Source organism: Engraulis encrasicolus, chromosome 4, assembly GCF_034702125.1.
Source record: "Engraulis encrasicolus isolate BLACKSEA-1 chromosome 4, IST_EnEncr_1.0, whole genome shotgun sequence".
In the NCBI taxonomy this organism is placed as follows: Eukaryota; Metazoa; Chordata; class Actinopteri; order Clupeiformes; family Engraulidae; genus Engraulis; species Engraulis encrasicolus.
The window spans coordinates 9,788,530-9,804,564 of record NC_085860.1 but is presented as its reverse complement, the minus strand read 5'-3'; the positions used below and the strand labels follow the sequence as shown (position 1 = coordinate 9,804,564).

The 16,035-nt window shown below is 41.9% G+C and overlaps 2 protein-coding genes across 4 annotated transcripts in view; both read left to right on the top strand.

Annotated features, from left to right (window-relative positions):
* The first annotated feature begins 2,762 nt into the window (after positions 1–2,762).
* LOC134446685 (diacylglycerol O-acyltransferase 1-like) lies at positions 2,763–6,202 on the top strand. Its single transcript, XM_063195994.1, has 6 exons — positions 2,763–2,801; positions 2,905–3,017; positions 3,112–3,177; positions 3,416–3,503; positions 5,205–5,267; positions 5,404–6,202. Exons 2-6 carry the CDS (start codon positions 2,929–2,931, stop codon positions 5,554–5,556), a joined length of 459 nt encoding a protein of 152 aa, XP_063052064.1. The 5' UTR covers positions 2,763–2,801; positions 2,905–2,928; the 3' UTR covers positions 5,557–6,202.
* Positions 6,203–6,980: 778 nt separating this feature from the next.
* Positions 6,981–16,035, top strand: part of wwp2 (WW domain containing E3 ubiquitin protein ligase 2) — a 54,336-nt gene continuing 45,281 nt past the window's right edge. Inside the window, exons 1-5 of one of the 3 annotated variants that reach the window (XM_063196649.1) lie at positions 6,981–7,050; positions 8,344–8,425; positions 9,757–9,913; positions 11,452–11,573; positions 13,592–13,729. In XM_063196649.1, coding sequence (XP_063052719.1) covers positions 8,356–8,425; positions 9,757–9,913; positions 11,452–11,573; positions 13,592–13,729 — 487 coding nt within the window. In that variant the 5' untranslated portion in view covers positions 6,981–7,050; positions 8,344–8,355. The other 2 variants (XM_063196647.1, XM_063196650.1) reach the window with 2 other exon arrangements.

Here is a 16,035-nt window from a genome sequence, read left to right as displayed (position 1 = left end):
CCATTTGTTATTTTTCTCATGTCACACCCACATTTCTTCTACCGTGCCTATATTACAACATATTACAGTAGATGGAATGTGGGCCTTTGTGTGCTTAGCCAATAGCACATAAAAGTGGGACAGTTCTTACTTTCCCTATATAGGCCTACCAGGGGTGTCAAACATAAGGCCTGGGGGCTAGATGCGGATGGTTTAATATTATGGCTCCAGACTTGTAGAGAAAAAAAGAAGAAACTCTCTATTGCAAAGGTGCTGCAGGTGTATGACAGGTGTAATACATTTGCCTTTTTTGGTCACTACAGTCTATGCTCTAGATGTATCCACTGTTATGCGCCTCTAATTTGTCATTTTTGGTCACTACGGTCAATGCTCTGGATGTATCCGCTGTTATGCGCCTCGAGATGATTGACTAGCAATGTAATTACAATATGAAGCAATTACATTACTTGTCCGGCCCACTTGAGATCAAACTGTATGTGTGGCGCTGAACTGAAATGAGTTTGACACCCCTGCTATAGGCTTTACGATTTGCACAATGGCCATTGAGTCACTTTGAATGTTTCATTGCCTATTTCTTTCTTTTTTTTTTAAATAGGAAAAGTTGTTTCAAATGGTTGGGAAAATATATTGTTAATTTTACACTTTATTGTACTTTGCTCTTACAGCTGCCAATATATTTCCTATTATGTCCCTGATTGTGGCCAAGAGCCTAACCAAGGTGAGGATGATCAATAATGTTAATTGTTCAAGTTACAATGATATGACTAATACATGTGCACTTTGTTTCCTATCTCAGGGCAGCCTCACTTCTCCATTGGCATACTGGCTTCACTTTGCAAACCTTTTGCTTCTGGCTGTCTTCCCTACCACTGTTATTCTACATTTTAAAACTTCTCTGTCTACAGGTAACAGTGGCATGGCATGGCATAAGTAAGCAAGGGGACATTTATGGGACTTTCGGATCAGGCCTATGCAAAACAAATGACTCTAAATTCAGATAATCGGTAATGTATCGTATATAATTAGTGATTATGTCATGTACTGTATGTCCGCTGCGCGTCCATAATGAGACAACCTTCACCAGCCTTCATGCAACACTAATTGGTCAGCTGTACGTTGTCAAAGATGTTTGCAGAATCTCATTTTCATCCATGTCATGTTTATCTAAGTCATTTGGGCTTCTTCAATGATATTACAGTTGCTCACTACTAGACGTTTATTGGTTGTCAAATATGTTTGGGCTTGAAACACACTTTGTATGTAATGACTGCTATTTTTCCACAAGGTGGAGCTCTCCTTGTTTTGTTCAGCTACACGATACTTGGGCTGAAGCTTCACTCATATCAGCAGGTCGTCAGCTGGTACCATAAGATACAATGCACACAAGGTACAACCTGTAACTTTTTGCAGTGACAAACAAAAATAAATTATCCTTTATTTGGGGGGGGGGGGTGACTGATGAAGTTCCAGAGATGGTTGTTTCAGTTTTATATGAAGGTACACTAGATGAGTTGCAGGCTTTGAACCTTTGTGATTTTAGAATGGTCAATCGTTCGCCTGGTCTTGAAGGGTTGTGCATGGTGTTCAGGTGAAATAGGCCCACAGTTGTTCTCTCTTTAACGTTTACATCTTCAAATAACTTTATTCAGACTTTGAAGCCTGACTGACCACTGAGAATCTTCATGAGAGCTTATGCAGTGTCAAATGACAAACATCTGCATTGCTTTGGTTAACTTCTTCATGAATAGTTGTTTGTATATATGTTTTTGGATTGTTTTGTTTCATAGGAACAAAATCTGAAATTCTTCAGAGAAAGGATGAAAGTAAGCCTGATATCACTTTCTGTGGTGAGTTTTGAAATCATTTGAAATAAGTTGGCATCTTCATATTGTTTTGACTCAGCCGCAGTCTGATTAAATGAAACCCTAAAACCTGATTTGTGGTGATTCTGTCATACTTCCAGACCTGTATTACTTTATTCTGGCCCCCACTCTGTGTTACCAAAGAGACTTCCCTCAAACACCCAGGATCCGTAAAAATGTTGTGCTCCAACGCTTGGTGGAAATGGTGAGAATTGATTCATTCATTTATTCATTCACATTATGGTTACATCAAACTTGTAGATTGATTGGGTGTTGTGCAGGATAACACTTGTGACGTTTCTCATAGGTGATCCTCACCCAACTCATTGTGGGAATCATGCAGCAGGTTTGGTTCTTCCTTTTTTAAATCTTAAAGCAACATCAAGTTGTTTTTAAACATACCATAGTCAATAATAATGTTTCTAAAATCATTTTAGTGGTTTTTAGGGCTATGCAAAAACCTTAGGAGCTGCTCAGGTTTAGAGCCTCTGTACGTAGCATCCCTTCTTTGTACATGCCTGAATAGTTCATTCGCAGGGTGGAAAGCACTCCATTCTCCATAAGTCTGCTTCTAACCTACAGGCGGGGTAATCAGAGATGAAAACTACTTGGTATTGCTTTACTAGGTCATGCCTTGTCTCTGACAATGTGCTTGATTATGCTCTTTGGTATATTAAATTGCTGTGTAATTTCATTGCACTATATGGTACGCTTCCATTACAGTGGATTGACCCCATCTTCGAGCGGTCAAAAAATTCATTTGCCGTAAGTGACCTCAGACTCTATCCTCAGAGCTATCCAAGTGTAATTTGTCTGGCTCTTTCAAGGCCTCATTAAGGTTTCCTCCCCCACCCTCTCTCTTTCTCTCTCTCTCTCCGTCTGCTTTGTTACAAGGAGATGGAAATAGCCGCGCGGGTAGAGCACCTGGTGGAGCTAGCCGTGAGTGTTGGCCTGTGTTTGTGTTGGGATGTCTTTTTGTCTGGTGCATTTCCCCTGGGAAGTCCGGGAGCTGAGACAGAGACACACTTGCTCTCCTTTACAGACTCCCGCCCATTTCCTGTGGCTGATGTTCTTCTTCCTCTTCTCGCACTCCTATCTGAACCTCGTAGCCGAACTGCTGAGATTCGGCGACCGCCATTTCTATGGTGACTGGTGGTGAGCCACACCAAGCATTACCAAAAGTGTAATTATGGCGACTGTAGTGTACTTCCTTTTCCCTGGTTGCTGAAAAAAGCCTTTTCCTCTCCAGGAATGCTGACACACTTGGCAGTTTGTGGAGACGCTGGAATGTGCCTTTCCAGAGATGGATTCAAAGGTATTCATCCAAATGAAAACTCTATTGATTTTTTTTTCCTTTACTCCTCTTGATAATTGATAATGACATTATAATAAAAGTATTATATTGTTGTTTTTATATTATTTATATTTTATTTTATTTTATTATAATATTAATTTCTAATTAAGCCCAATTGCAATCACAATATAATAATAAGAATAATAACATGCTATTATTGTCAAGGCCATGTTCTTGCCTCACCTGTTTTAATCCACAGACATGTCTATGAACCATCTCTAAAGAGGAAGCTATCTACAAAACAGGCAGACATGCTAATCTTCATCATAGTCTCAGGACTTTTGGAGGTGTGTGATGTATTTCATACAGTGAGGAGAATAAGTATTTGATCCCTTGCTGATTTTGTTGGTTTGCCCACTAATAAAGACATGATCATTCTATAATGTTAATGATAAAATGTATTGTAATAAAGAGAGACAGAATATCAAAAAGAAAATCCAGAAAATAACTTTGAAGAATATATTTTAATTGATTTGTATTCCATTGAGGAAAATAAGTATTTGACCCCTCTAGTCAAAGAAGACAAAATACTTGGTGGCAAAGCCCTTGTTTTTACATACAGAGGTCAGATGTTTCTTTCAGTTAATGACAATGTTTGTGGGTATATTAGAAAGGATTTTTGTCCACTCTTCTTTGCAGATCATCTCTAAATCACTTAAGTTGTATGACTGTAGCTTGCCAAATGGGAACTTCTGTTCCCTTCACAGGATTATTATAGGGTTAATGTTTGGAAACTGTCTAGGCCACTTCATGACCTTAATGTGCTTCTGCTTGAGCTACTCCTTCGTTGCTTGGGCTGTATGTTATGGATTATTATCATTTTGGGAGGCCAATCCATGACCCACCTTCAGTCTAGTGGTGGTGGGAAAGAGGTTGGCATGCAGCATTGTACGTTTACATGTCTCCCTCCATCCATTTCTTGACGATTTGAAGTTGTCCTGTGTCTTGGCCAGATAAACAACCTCAAAACATAATGTTACCACTTTCATTTATGATGTTGGAGAAGGTGTTGTTCTTGGGATCATAGGCAGCATTTCTCTTCCTCCACACACATAGAGTTGTGTTAATGCCAAACAGTTTGATTTTGGTGTTATCTGATTCCAGTACCTCCCAATCATATCCTAATCCAGTTTGACGTTCATTGGCAAACCTCAGGTGAGCCTGAACAGGTTCCTTCTGAAGCCGGGGTACCATACATGCACTGCAGGATTTTAATCCGCTGTGGTATCAAGTGTTTCCAATAGTTTTCTTAGTGATTGAGGTCCCAGCTGCCTTGAGATCATTTCCTAGCTCCTCCCATACAGTTTTAAGGTGCTTTATCTCCTTTTTTCTGGTTATTAAATTCCCACAAGGTCAAATCTTGTATGGAACCAGATACAGGTCTAAGATTGATGATTGATGATCATTTTGTATGTCCTAAAATTGGGAAGAAATGCACCAACAGTTTGCTCTTTAATATCCAGGAGCCCATTTCAGCCTTATTGAGTTCTAAAATCTTGTCCCTGACATCCTTTGACAGCTTTTTGGTCTGTCCCATGTTGGCGAGTTTAGTTTGATTGATTGACTGATTCTATGGACTGATTCTGCAGATTCAATGTGTCTTTTGTGCAGGTTACTATTAACAGGTGTGTTCAATTCAGATAACAAGTTGATTGGAAGTGCCATTTGATCTGCGGGATCAGAACTCTTAATGGTTGGCAGGGGATCAAATACTTATTTCCCTCAATTAAGTATAAATCAATTATTATATATTCTTTAGAGTTAATTTCTGGATTTTCTTTTTGATATTCTGTCTCTCCATATTAGAATACATATTATCATTAACATTAAAGACTGATCATGTCTTTATTAGTGGGCAAACCAACAAAATCAGCAAGGGATCAAATACTTATTCTCCTCACTGTAAATATTCAATACATAAATTGTACAGTACATTTATGCATGTATGCTATCATTCACACTTTTATGTTTTCGTTATGTGTTTGTAGTATAATATTGCTGTGGCCCTGCAAAGATGTCATCTCTGGCTGTTTCTCAGCATGATGTTTGAGGTAGGGCATCTGTGATCTGTACAGTTTCTTATGTAAAAGATATATTTTGTTTTGAATATGAATCAATACAAAAGATGTATAGGTGAACTGTAAATTGGAATGAATTTAATCACCATAATTTGAACACCTTTTTCAGCTCCTCTTGGCCTTCCTCTTTGAGCGCTTCTTCGTTGGGAATTATGGGAATGGTTTGGTGTGGCTGTGCCTGCTGCTGGGTCCTCCCTTGGCTGTTACAACCTACTACCATGACCACCACATGAGTCAACGGGGTCCGGATGATGACTTGTAGTCACAAATGACTACATCTGGCCCAGCCATGGCTCAATTGGCTGGGCACTCGACTGCTACACCGGCAACCCGGGTTTGATTCCGCCCCGAGGTCATATGCCGAACCCTCCCCCCCCCCCCTCACCGCTAATTTCCTATCACAACTTCACCATCCTATTATAATAAAGGTAGAAAAAGCCCAGAAAAATACTTTAAAAAAGAAATGGCGACATCTCTTTAGTCACCCAGCAGAACTTTTAGACTGTTCACGTAGGCTACGCCCCCCAACTTTGGGCATAGGCCACAAAACATGTGCCCTTCACTTAGACCTGTCCTGGTCTATCATCTCCACTCAATAGAAAACATGTGTTGAAAATTCTATGAGCGTTGTTGGGTGTTGTGGTGCACTGTGTATTGCACCCATACCACATGGCAAACTGCCCAAGGGGATAAGGTTTATGTCTGGCCTATGTCTATCCCGTCTCTCTCTCCCAGTCATTTCCTGTTCCACTATTCACAGTCCTATCGCAATAAAGGCTTAAAAAAAATGACTTACCGTATAAAGAAAATGTGCCACTAACTGTTATTGGGTGAATGGGTGTGGGTGCAAATGTTTCTATATTTATTTATTTTTTAATGAAGGAGCCACATATGTGTTTGTATTTGTTTGCTGCTGATGTAGGGGCAATAAAGTTCTAAGTCCAGAATGTAGTCCGGTAGTTTTCTTTTTGTCTGATGTGTTATTGATAATTATTTTAGGTATTTAGGCTACAAGCGTTTGTGTATTTATAGTTATGTATTTACTGAATTTAAATAGGCTATCAGATATAGTACAGATAAATATAAGATCTGCCCATGAAACAATGTGCCTTTCATCATGAGTTCAGTATGAGTCGACTTGAGCATGAACAAGGTGCATTGTGTAGGATGATAGCCGGAGTAGGTATTGCAACTATGTAGCCCACTGAAACTACTGCACTAGGCCTACCTATCGCCAAATTTAATCTTTTAATGAATATTTACTAAATAATAAACTAATATTTACTTGTATGACGAAAGTACATTATGTTTTGTAGGCTAGGCTAAGTATTCTTGAAAAAGGTAACATTTGTGAATGGGCAGTATGGTTTCTGGAAAGAAACCGCTAAAATATTGCACAGTGCACCTTTCATGTTGTTAAACTTATCACAAAACTATTGTTGAAAGAAATTAATCATTTGCACACACAAAAACATACATACACACACACACACACACACACACACACAGAGAGTACATTTATAGATGCCAGTCAGCCAATTAGAGGACATCAACCTGCTTAGATAATGGATTTAACAGAAGAATGGAGGATGAGGGTGACCGAGTGGAATCATTTTTGGACCTCAATCATTTGATAGAGCTCTACTGGAGGAAATTATTCATTGCGATTGCGTATTCTACTCGTCACGTGACCATGTCATTGAGGCGGAAATGAAAGTTAACTATATAGCAGCGATAGGACCACAGCCTTATTAAGGTAGGAGCAAATGTCAAACGTTGTCATCAATGTGTACGCTTTGAAGATTGTCGAACGTATCTGCTTTTAAAAGTAAAATGTGCATTCTTTCTACCAAACTGGTCTGACAATATATTTTCAGTGTTAAGGGCTGTCTCTGAAGTAACGAACTTATTATTAGCAAAGCTTGGTGGGCTAGCCAGCTAAGGTAGCTTGCTAGCCAGCTAGGGTGCCTTCCGTGTTGTTATTGTGGGGGTTTTAAACTGCGCACACAATGCGTCGGTGTGATTCAGTTGTGATCTGGTTTGCCATACGTTTCCATTTAGAGCCAGTTATAATTGACATAAGGCCCCGCTAAGTTTCATGTAAGACAGGCAATTATGCACCATTTATTGTCTGGCTGTTGACGGAAGCTAACGTTATAAACGGTAGACTGCTGTCGCTTTATGGGATCATCAGTGGATGGGTGGTTGGATCTATGCAAAACCCAAAAAAATCAGTAGAACTACACTAGCCTTTCTACAGATGGTCCGTGCGTCCACGACACTCATAATATATTTCACATTCTTTCTTGAGCCCTAAGCTATTCTTCAGGTGACAACCACAGGTCAGTCACCCTCTCAAGTAGCTAGCTAACGGAATTGACATGGGGGCTTTGGTGATATTAGCTAAACCAGTTAGCGTAATCATTGTAGAACTAAGCCGAAAGACTGATGCATGGTTGGATAGAGACGTAATTAGTTACCATTGCTATTACACATGTTGGCCAGACATGGGAAGCCTTGGTATTTTCTTTAGCACGTTTGCAGACAGTCAAGGATCATGTCATGCATGCAGTATGTTCAATTTCAGTCTGTTGACAAATGAAGGCGCACGTATTTTGTCATCTGCTGTTTGGAGCGTTCTCTATAAACATCGTCTGCCCAGTCATTATAGACTCGTAGGTCGTATGTCACTCTGCCTCTATAAGGTTCACAGTTTAACTGCGTGTTATTAAGTCCAAAATCCAAGCTGCATTCTGCACCCTCCCCATAATGCTGCAAGCCTTCCACTGACCTTTCCTCAACGTCAGAAACACTCAGCACTTTGGTCTAATTAGTAGTATTAATAGTTCAGAGCTGTTAATGATGTCCAGAACATTGCCCCTACGTTGGACATTGGTCTTTGGAAGGCATCTTCCCATATTGATTATAAAGATCTGGCATCATCGGATATACTGCATTAGGGGATTCCCCTGTAAGCAATTGTACAGAAGTGACATGGGGTAGTAAAATAGATTTATGGTGCACTTGATGTATGTATATGTGTTTCCAGAGCTGTGATGTCATGGCAACTGCCAGCGTGAACAGACCTGGCAGCGTTCAGCCCACTGAGAAATCCCAGCTGACCTTGAAAGGTAATGAATCATGATTTTCTTTTCCTTTTTTTTTTCTACCTGTGCACACCTGCCTGCCCCTGCCTTGTCATCCGCGCACCATCCTCACACACTGTCCTTTCCTCTCATCCGAATCACCTCCAATCCTTGCAGCGGGGGTATGACCCCGACAGTGGCCACCAAATGACAGGGCAGGGAGGCATTATGATATGAGCGGCAGGCTGTGCCAGTTTTTCCACTCGATGAAGCGGGGGTCTGCTGGGGTTCTGTGTGTGTACTGGCGTGTCCTTGTCTCAGCTAGAGGGCAGTGCTCCCTTATGTTGTCCACTCTGCCTCACTGCACTGGGCAGCTGAAGATGCGGGGAAGAGTTCTTCTAACTGCTGTTAGCTTTGTTTTTGGGAAAATATGGCAGGCATGTTGATATGCAGAGATAGATGAAAGCCAGACTTTTGTGTTTACGCCAAGCGAACCTGCACTCAGAATGAAACAATTGTCAGTCAAGGCTAAATTATTCTCACATATTGCCAGCTTTGTATATCTAGTAGTTGTGTGGGTTTTGCTGAGCTCCCATGGGTTATACTCAAGTGGGAAAATGCACTCGACTCAACCTGAAACTCTTTGCATCAGTCTGAAAGAAATACAAGTCCATTTTCATGTAAATGGAATTTGCCTTCCAACATGACTCCTGAGTCATAAGTTCCAGACACAGGAAGTCCGAAGTGTTTTTTTTTTTTTTTTAAAGTGGAACACTTCTCGTCTAAAAATGTTAGCACCTGGGATGGGGCGAAATCGATACAGGGTAGGTTAGCATCGCTGCACTTCTTCATGGTGTTGGATCAAATGACTGCTGTTATTGTGTTATTATCACTGCACTGTTGAGGACCTCGCTAATCTTTTCGGGTATCTCACAGGAAGCCAGATGTTTTTGAGGTCAGCGTTTGTTTTTTTTAAAATCCTGTGACCAAAATGCTGACCTTTTGTCTGACAAAGGAAATGCTGAGAATGTTTCTCAAGGGATATGATTCACAATCAGAATCAACCGTTTCGACATTTCAGTGTGTTGACTGTGAGTTGATTTCATGTTACCACAGCACTCTGCACATTGTAGAGCTAATCGTGCAGTTGTTAAATGGTATGAAAAAACAATCCCATATCCTGCTGTGCTACCAACTCATCTTCTGTTCCATTTTATCTGCTTCTCTTTTAAGTCGTGGTTGAGGTGTTTGCCATTGTGCGACCCCAGATGAGTGATGTCTATCAACGTTAAGTTTATGTGGTCAAGTGAGTGTGTTCTGTGCTCTCATCGCTCTCTGCCTATTTTGCTCTCTTCCCTCCTCTGTGTCTTTCTCAGTGCTTTCGGCAAAGCCCCAGTCCCCCAAAGTCCCCAACCGCCATTCCCGCCTCTGCTCGTTTGTGGAGGTGACTGCCGATGGCCTCAGCAGCGAGACCAAGAAGACGGGCAAACGCCTGGGCCAGCTGGAGCTCCAGTGGAACGAGGACCTCACCCTGTGAGCACCCTCTTCTTACCTTATTTCTCCACGTGGTCACTGTCCTTAAAGGACCAGTCCTGCCAATTTCAATATGCTGTTGTATTGCTCACGCTACCCGGTGATGCTGCATTGTTCGGCTCAGCCCTTTCTGAGATCTGAGCTATTCTAATGGGGGCAGATTTTGTTTACATTTTTACTAATTCTTAACATAGGCCTACTCCAAATATTTTCCCAAAGGTATCACTGTTTGCTAGTTGTCTGCTGATGTTGCATAACCTTTTGGATGTTATTGGGAATAAATCAAGATGTTTTTTTGAAATGTAAACAAACACCTGCCCCCATTACAATGACCTGGATCTTGGAAAAGGCTGAAGAAAAAAAAACATCTCAGGTACTGACAAGTCCAGGGTAGTGTGAGCATTTCAACTGCATGTTGAAATTGGCTGAAGTTATCCTTTAAGCAGTTAGAGTGTATAGAAGACAATTTTGCTAGCTGTCAATGGTGCTGTGTCATTACTGGAAGTTTGACTCTGGTATACTGTTAGAAGTAGCCTGGTTATTGCGACTGCAAGTCTCTTTGAGACTTTGGTCTGGCTAACTAGTATTCTCAACCCATTTCTTTGAGGGAGATGCACAGGGCATGTCTAGCCCACGTCCACGAAATGCCTCCGTATGCTGCCGCTGAAGCTACAATTGATCATTAGACCACATTTTTCTTCACTCACCTCTTAAGTGCTGACATTTGAAATGCTAGATTTTCATCGGCTCCCATCCCTTTGGGTGACGAAAGCATTTTCTATTGCTTGGTGTGCCAGACCAAAGTCTTGAAGAGACTTGATTTCGAGATAGCTTGGCTTTGTTAGAAGAAGGCCACAAGGAACTCAACTTTTCAAGAAAGAATGCTACTCAGATAGATCAGCTACATAATCTGTGGGTCCATCCATGTCAAAATCCTCCGTCCACTCGCTTCCCCCACCCTCTGGCCTCATGCCTTGAGGTTCGAAGTTTCTACCATGATTGAAGTTCAACTAGTCATAACCATAGTTTTGAATGTGATGCATAGCATGCATGCAAGCAAGCTCTTAAGCTCAAAGGGCAACACGATTTAATGCATAGCAGCGAAGCCCAGCACTCCTGGCATGTTGTGAAATGGCCGGTTGAGATTGTGGTTGCTGAATGTACATACCCTGTCTGTTTTTGCTGACTGGTAGTGATGGCAAACTAAACTTCACTGTGTGTGTGTGTGTGTGTGTGTGTGTGTGTGTGTGTGTGTGTGTGTGTGTGTGTGTGTGTGTGTGTCTTTCTGTGTGTGTGTGTGTGTGTGTGTGTGTGTGTGTGTGTGTCTCTTTCTGTGGGTGGGTGGGTGTGCGCGTGCGCGCGTGTGTGTGTGCGCGTGTGTATATGTGTGTGTATGTGTGTGCGCGCGTGTGTGTGTGTATGTATGTGTGTGTGTGTGTGCGCGTGTGTGTATGTGTGTGCGCGTGTGTATGTATGTGTGTGTGTGTGTGCGCGTGTGTGTGCCCGGTGACCCCTCTGGTGGACGGCTGCCTCTACAGGAATGTGACGCCTCAGAGTCGGCTGGACCTGAAGGTATGGAGCTGTCACACCCTGAGGAAAGAGCTCCTGGGCAGCGCCACCATTGACCTGCTGGACACCTTACGCAATCACGATGGCAAAAGTAGGTCGAGACCAATTTACACCCACGCGCTAACTACCATGGCCATGACCATGACTATGATGATGGTGGTGGTGGTGCAGGTCACAGTGCACCCTTTTTTATTAGCTGCAATTTGCCATGTGACTTTATGGGTGAAAGACTTAAGTGTACTGTATCCCTTGCTGGCATGTCAGCAATGTCAGGTCCCTCGGTGGCACACAGTGCTGCTGGCTTTGGTCTGTACATATTCTTATTTGCAGATGTTGACAGGATTTTATTTGTTCGGGCATATGCGGGATAAATCGGAAATTCCCAACCTATGTTAACACGGGAGTCATGGTATCAAATTCTCTTATTTAGTTGAAAATAATACTGTATTCTGTTGTAAAGTGCATTGTAACCCAGGCTTCTGGGGAGCACTATTGATTCCTGTATGTCTAAGAAGCACAAACGTTCTGCAGACACAGTCTCTCTGCCATGGTGGTAATGCCACTAATAGATTCTTCCATACTATCCATATGAGAGGCCAGAGTGTGCACGTTTGCCACGCTGCCAGGCTCTCACTGAAATGGGTATATCACAAGGGAAGGTAATGGAAAGTGGTGCTTATTGGTTTACTGCAAGTCATATGTCTCTGGCTCACAGACACGGATACTGTAGGCATGTCAGCAGAACTGCCCACGGCACATTAGAAAGATAGAAGTGGGTAAGTGCTCTCAGACACATAGACATATGGAATGGAACCATTCCACAATTTAATGCAATTTCAGTGTTTTTCAATAGACAGTCATAAGTGAAATTATCTGTTTTGCTTGGTTGAAACCAGAGTACACAGTCAGTTTGGCTCATGCTTATGGAGATGGTGATCATTTGTCATTCAGCAGGCTTCTTTCATAATGATATTGTTTTAGCTGAATTCTCCAGACAAAGCCAGCTATTCAGAACTTGTCTCTTCATTAGGGATGTGTCCATTTGCAATTTCAATAAGTGTAGCCGACAGAAATGTACACCATCATTTCCTGCAGTTAGTCTTTTATATGCTTCCAGTACACTTTGGGTAAGGACTCCTGTACTCTGCTAATTTAGAACAGTGTGCTTTTGTAGTACAGGGGGACTTGGTAGATGGCAAAGTTCCTTTACAGGAAAGATACATTTACAAATGCCATATGTAGTGAAGTATAGATCCAAACATTCTCTATGTGGATGTACAATATACACAACAATTTATTTCTTGACTCTGTATTGAAATTGTCAAAACTGGGGAATGTATGTAAGATTGGCCATGGGAACCATACAGTGGAGCTATGTAAATAAACCAAACGTCCACTGGAAAGCTCACCTTTCAGAACTTGAGGGACCTTTTTAGCCGTCCGTCCACGCAAGGGCAGTACTGCACCGTACATGGAAAAGGAACAGCACAGTGAATAGAGGGAATACGCTTTGGCTGGCAGCCGACTCCTCAAATGCCCAACATCTGTCATTTTAGATTAGGAGCCAGTGACAATGGGAGTGATTAATTGAGTTTGAATAAATTGATATGACTAATTTGTGTAAAAAAAAGCACAGAAGTGCCACTGGAATGCACACAATTGGCCCCATAATAATTTACCATTCTAATCAGGATTTTCATGGGAATGTTATTTTTGCCACTTTGCCAGAGCCTTCAAGATGCTTTGTCGTCATTCAGCAAACAACGTTTTTTTTTTTTTGTCGTAGTAAGCGCTTAGAATGCAAGTTTTTTTGTTGCAAGGCCAAGTTTTATGTTTTGTTTTACTACTCTTTGTGTGAAGAGTGTTTGGCCGATATTCAATGTGCAAGAGGTCCTGATAACAAAATGAAAAATGTTCTCAAATTTTCGAAACATTGACACTGAGACACAACTCAAATGACGTACGTTGGCTTCTCTTATCGACTCTCATGCTCTCTCTCTTTCTTTCTCTTTCTCTTTCTCTTTCTGTGCCTCTTTCTCTCTCTCTCTCTCTCTCTCTCTCTCTCTCTCTCTCTCTCTCTCTCTCTCCACCTCTCCGTGTGCTGTGCAGTGGAGAATCTACAGCTCAGTCTGGTGTTGCAGACGGAGAACAAAGGCGCAGTTGTAGCAGGAGGCGAGCTGAACGTCTGTCTGGACGGCCTGGTTGTTGATCTGGGATCCCTGCCCAATGGCAGCACAGCAACAGACAGTGAGTCCCGCCTCGCAATGCACGCACGCACGCACACACTCACTCTCTCTCTCTCTCTCTCTCTCTCTCTCTCTCTCTCTCTCTCTCTCTCTCTCTCTCTCTCTCTCTCTCGCTCTCTCGTGCTCTCTCTCTCTCCCTCTCACACACACACACACACACAAACACAAACACACACACACACACACACACACACACACATACACACACACACACACACACACACATGCTTGCACACAAGGACATACGGCAGGAAAAGTTTTTTTTTCTTCATACACATAACATCTCACACATGCACATGGATTAAAATGTCGAGGAGAGCATGTTCTCAACACAGCACACAGCATGTTAACATGCCATGTAGTCTGTAGGCCAGACCATGGGTGGAGAAGTGCTGCAGTGGATTTTTTTGTCTTCAATGTATATTTGTGCATGAAGACTCCACCTAAACTAAATGCAGGGGTGGTTTAGGGCAAAGAAGTGGAAAAAGACAAAGTTTTGGGGGCTGTGTGGTTTAGGGAGACAAGAGGACATGCAGACACAAGGGGCAGAGTGTTGCAATAGTGCATACTAGCATGCTTACACATTCACTTGGAGGCAGTTTCTGAAGCACAGAGAAAAAGACAGGAGGAACATTGTCACTGAATTTAGATGCTGGTTACACTTATGCAGATATTTTTAAATGCAGATTTAAAAAAAAAAATCTGTTTACTTATAACCACAGCATGTGGATAAAAATGAAAACTTCTGACAGTTGTGTTTTATGCCCCAAATTGGGACATTTCCATCTTTCAAAAATATCCATATACAGTACATGTAAACGGCTTCTTAGTTGCAGATAAGAGTGCTTGCATTCATTTACCTTGTGGTACAGGATTCAGAAGTCATCAGAAAGATGTGGCACAACAGTTAGCCAAACCGTCTGTTGTACAGGTGACATTGAAAGCTGTTGTGGCATTGTCATGCAATGGTTTTAAAGTTCACCATTACTGAGCTTTCCAGGCAACACATTCTACTATAGATTTACAGCAAGCCTAGCCATAAACTCAATGACATTAAGCGTTTAGGGGCCTAGCATGATGCACGCTTGACTGCATGTTTAAATCCGCTAATGAGATGGAGGCGGGGCTTGCTTGAATACTGGTACGATACACAGCCTGCAAATTGAATCTGTAGTGAAGGGGGGGGGGAAATCATCTGTAAAGTAATGAATGAATTATTTTTGAGCAGTGACGATTATAGTGATTGAAATGGTTTCATTAATTATTTACAATTTTGACGTAAATATAATTGTTACATGTTTTGACATAACACAGACAATACCACAGAACAGAATGGAAAGCCAAATAAATAAACGCTTATGACATTTTATACTTGTGGGCATAAAATACTACGGAATAGCGTACGCTGTTGTTCACGCAGTGTAAATAACTCTACTGTTTTCTGAAGTGCTCTGTTCATTGATGTGCCAGCCAACTGGACCCTGTTTTCCAAACAAGCGCACACATTCAGCTGTTGTTCATTAGTAGTGTAGTGCGGCACCACTTGCAACTGGCTCTGCTTGTGATGAGGATTTTGAAGTAGCCATTAAGTGCACGGCTTAACTTCGTTACTGCTCTGGCAGACAGGATCAAGAACGGTGTTGGCCCTGCCGTGGCCTAGCGGTGGGGCACTGGGTTGTTGCGCCGGCGACCCGGGTTCGATTCCGTCCCGGGTCATTTGCCGATCCTTTCCCTTGTCTCTCTCCACACTCATTTCCTGTCTCTTCTCCACTGTCCTGTCAAATATAGAGGCAAAAGAAGTCCTAAAATAATATATATATATAAAAAAAGAATAGGGGGTGTTGTAGTCTGTACGTTTCCAGCACACTCATTCTCGCGTTGAAATATGATGACATACACTGATTACATCTTGCAATTGTACAAATTGAGTTTTTGTTTATTTTTTTCCAAATTGAGTTGAGTTGTGGGACTCGCAAGTTTGATTGTATTTAGCGGGTGGCTAATTTGCTAGATTTCAGTTTTTGCTTGTCGTTGATTGCTGATGAGTTCCAAATGCACATAGTCCTCATCGAAAAACATTGTCTGGATCTTTCGCATCAGTCTGTTACTTGCTTGCCTGTATGTGAGCCTATCTGACAGATCCACGTGCCACGTTGTGTGTCGCACATATGAACAGTGATATTGTGTCACGGCACGGCACATGAATAGGCTTCTTCATACGATTCGTATCTCGTTCAGATGTGTTTGCTTTTCTTCCTGCACCCTCTCATGTGCACCTACACGCAAACACACGCACCGACGCACACA

Excerpts from the sequence above, each read along its gene's own strand:
- LOC134446685 (XM_063195994.1), top strand. The coding sequence starts at position 2,929 with ATGTTCTTCTTCCTCTTCTCGCACTCCTATCTGAACCTCGTAGCCGAA. Across the intron at positions 3,178-3,415 it reads TTCCAGAGATGGATTCAAAG|ACATGTCTATGAACCATCTC; the intron begins GTATTCATCCAA and ends TTTAATCCACAG. Across the intron at positions 3,504-5,204 it reads TAGTCTCAGGACTTTTGGAG|TATAATATTGCTGTGGCCCT; the intron begins GTGTGTGATGTA and ends ATGTGTTTGTAG.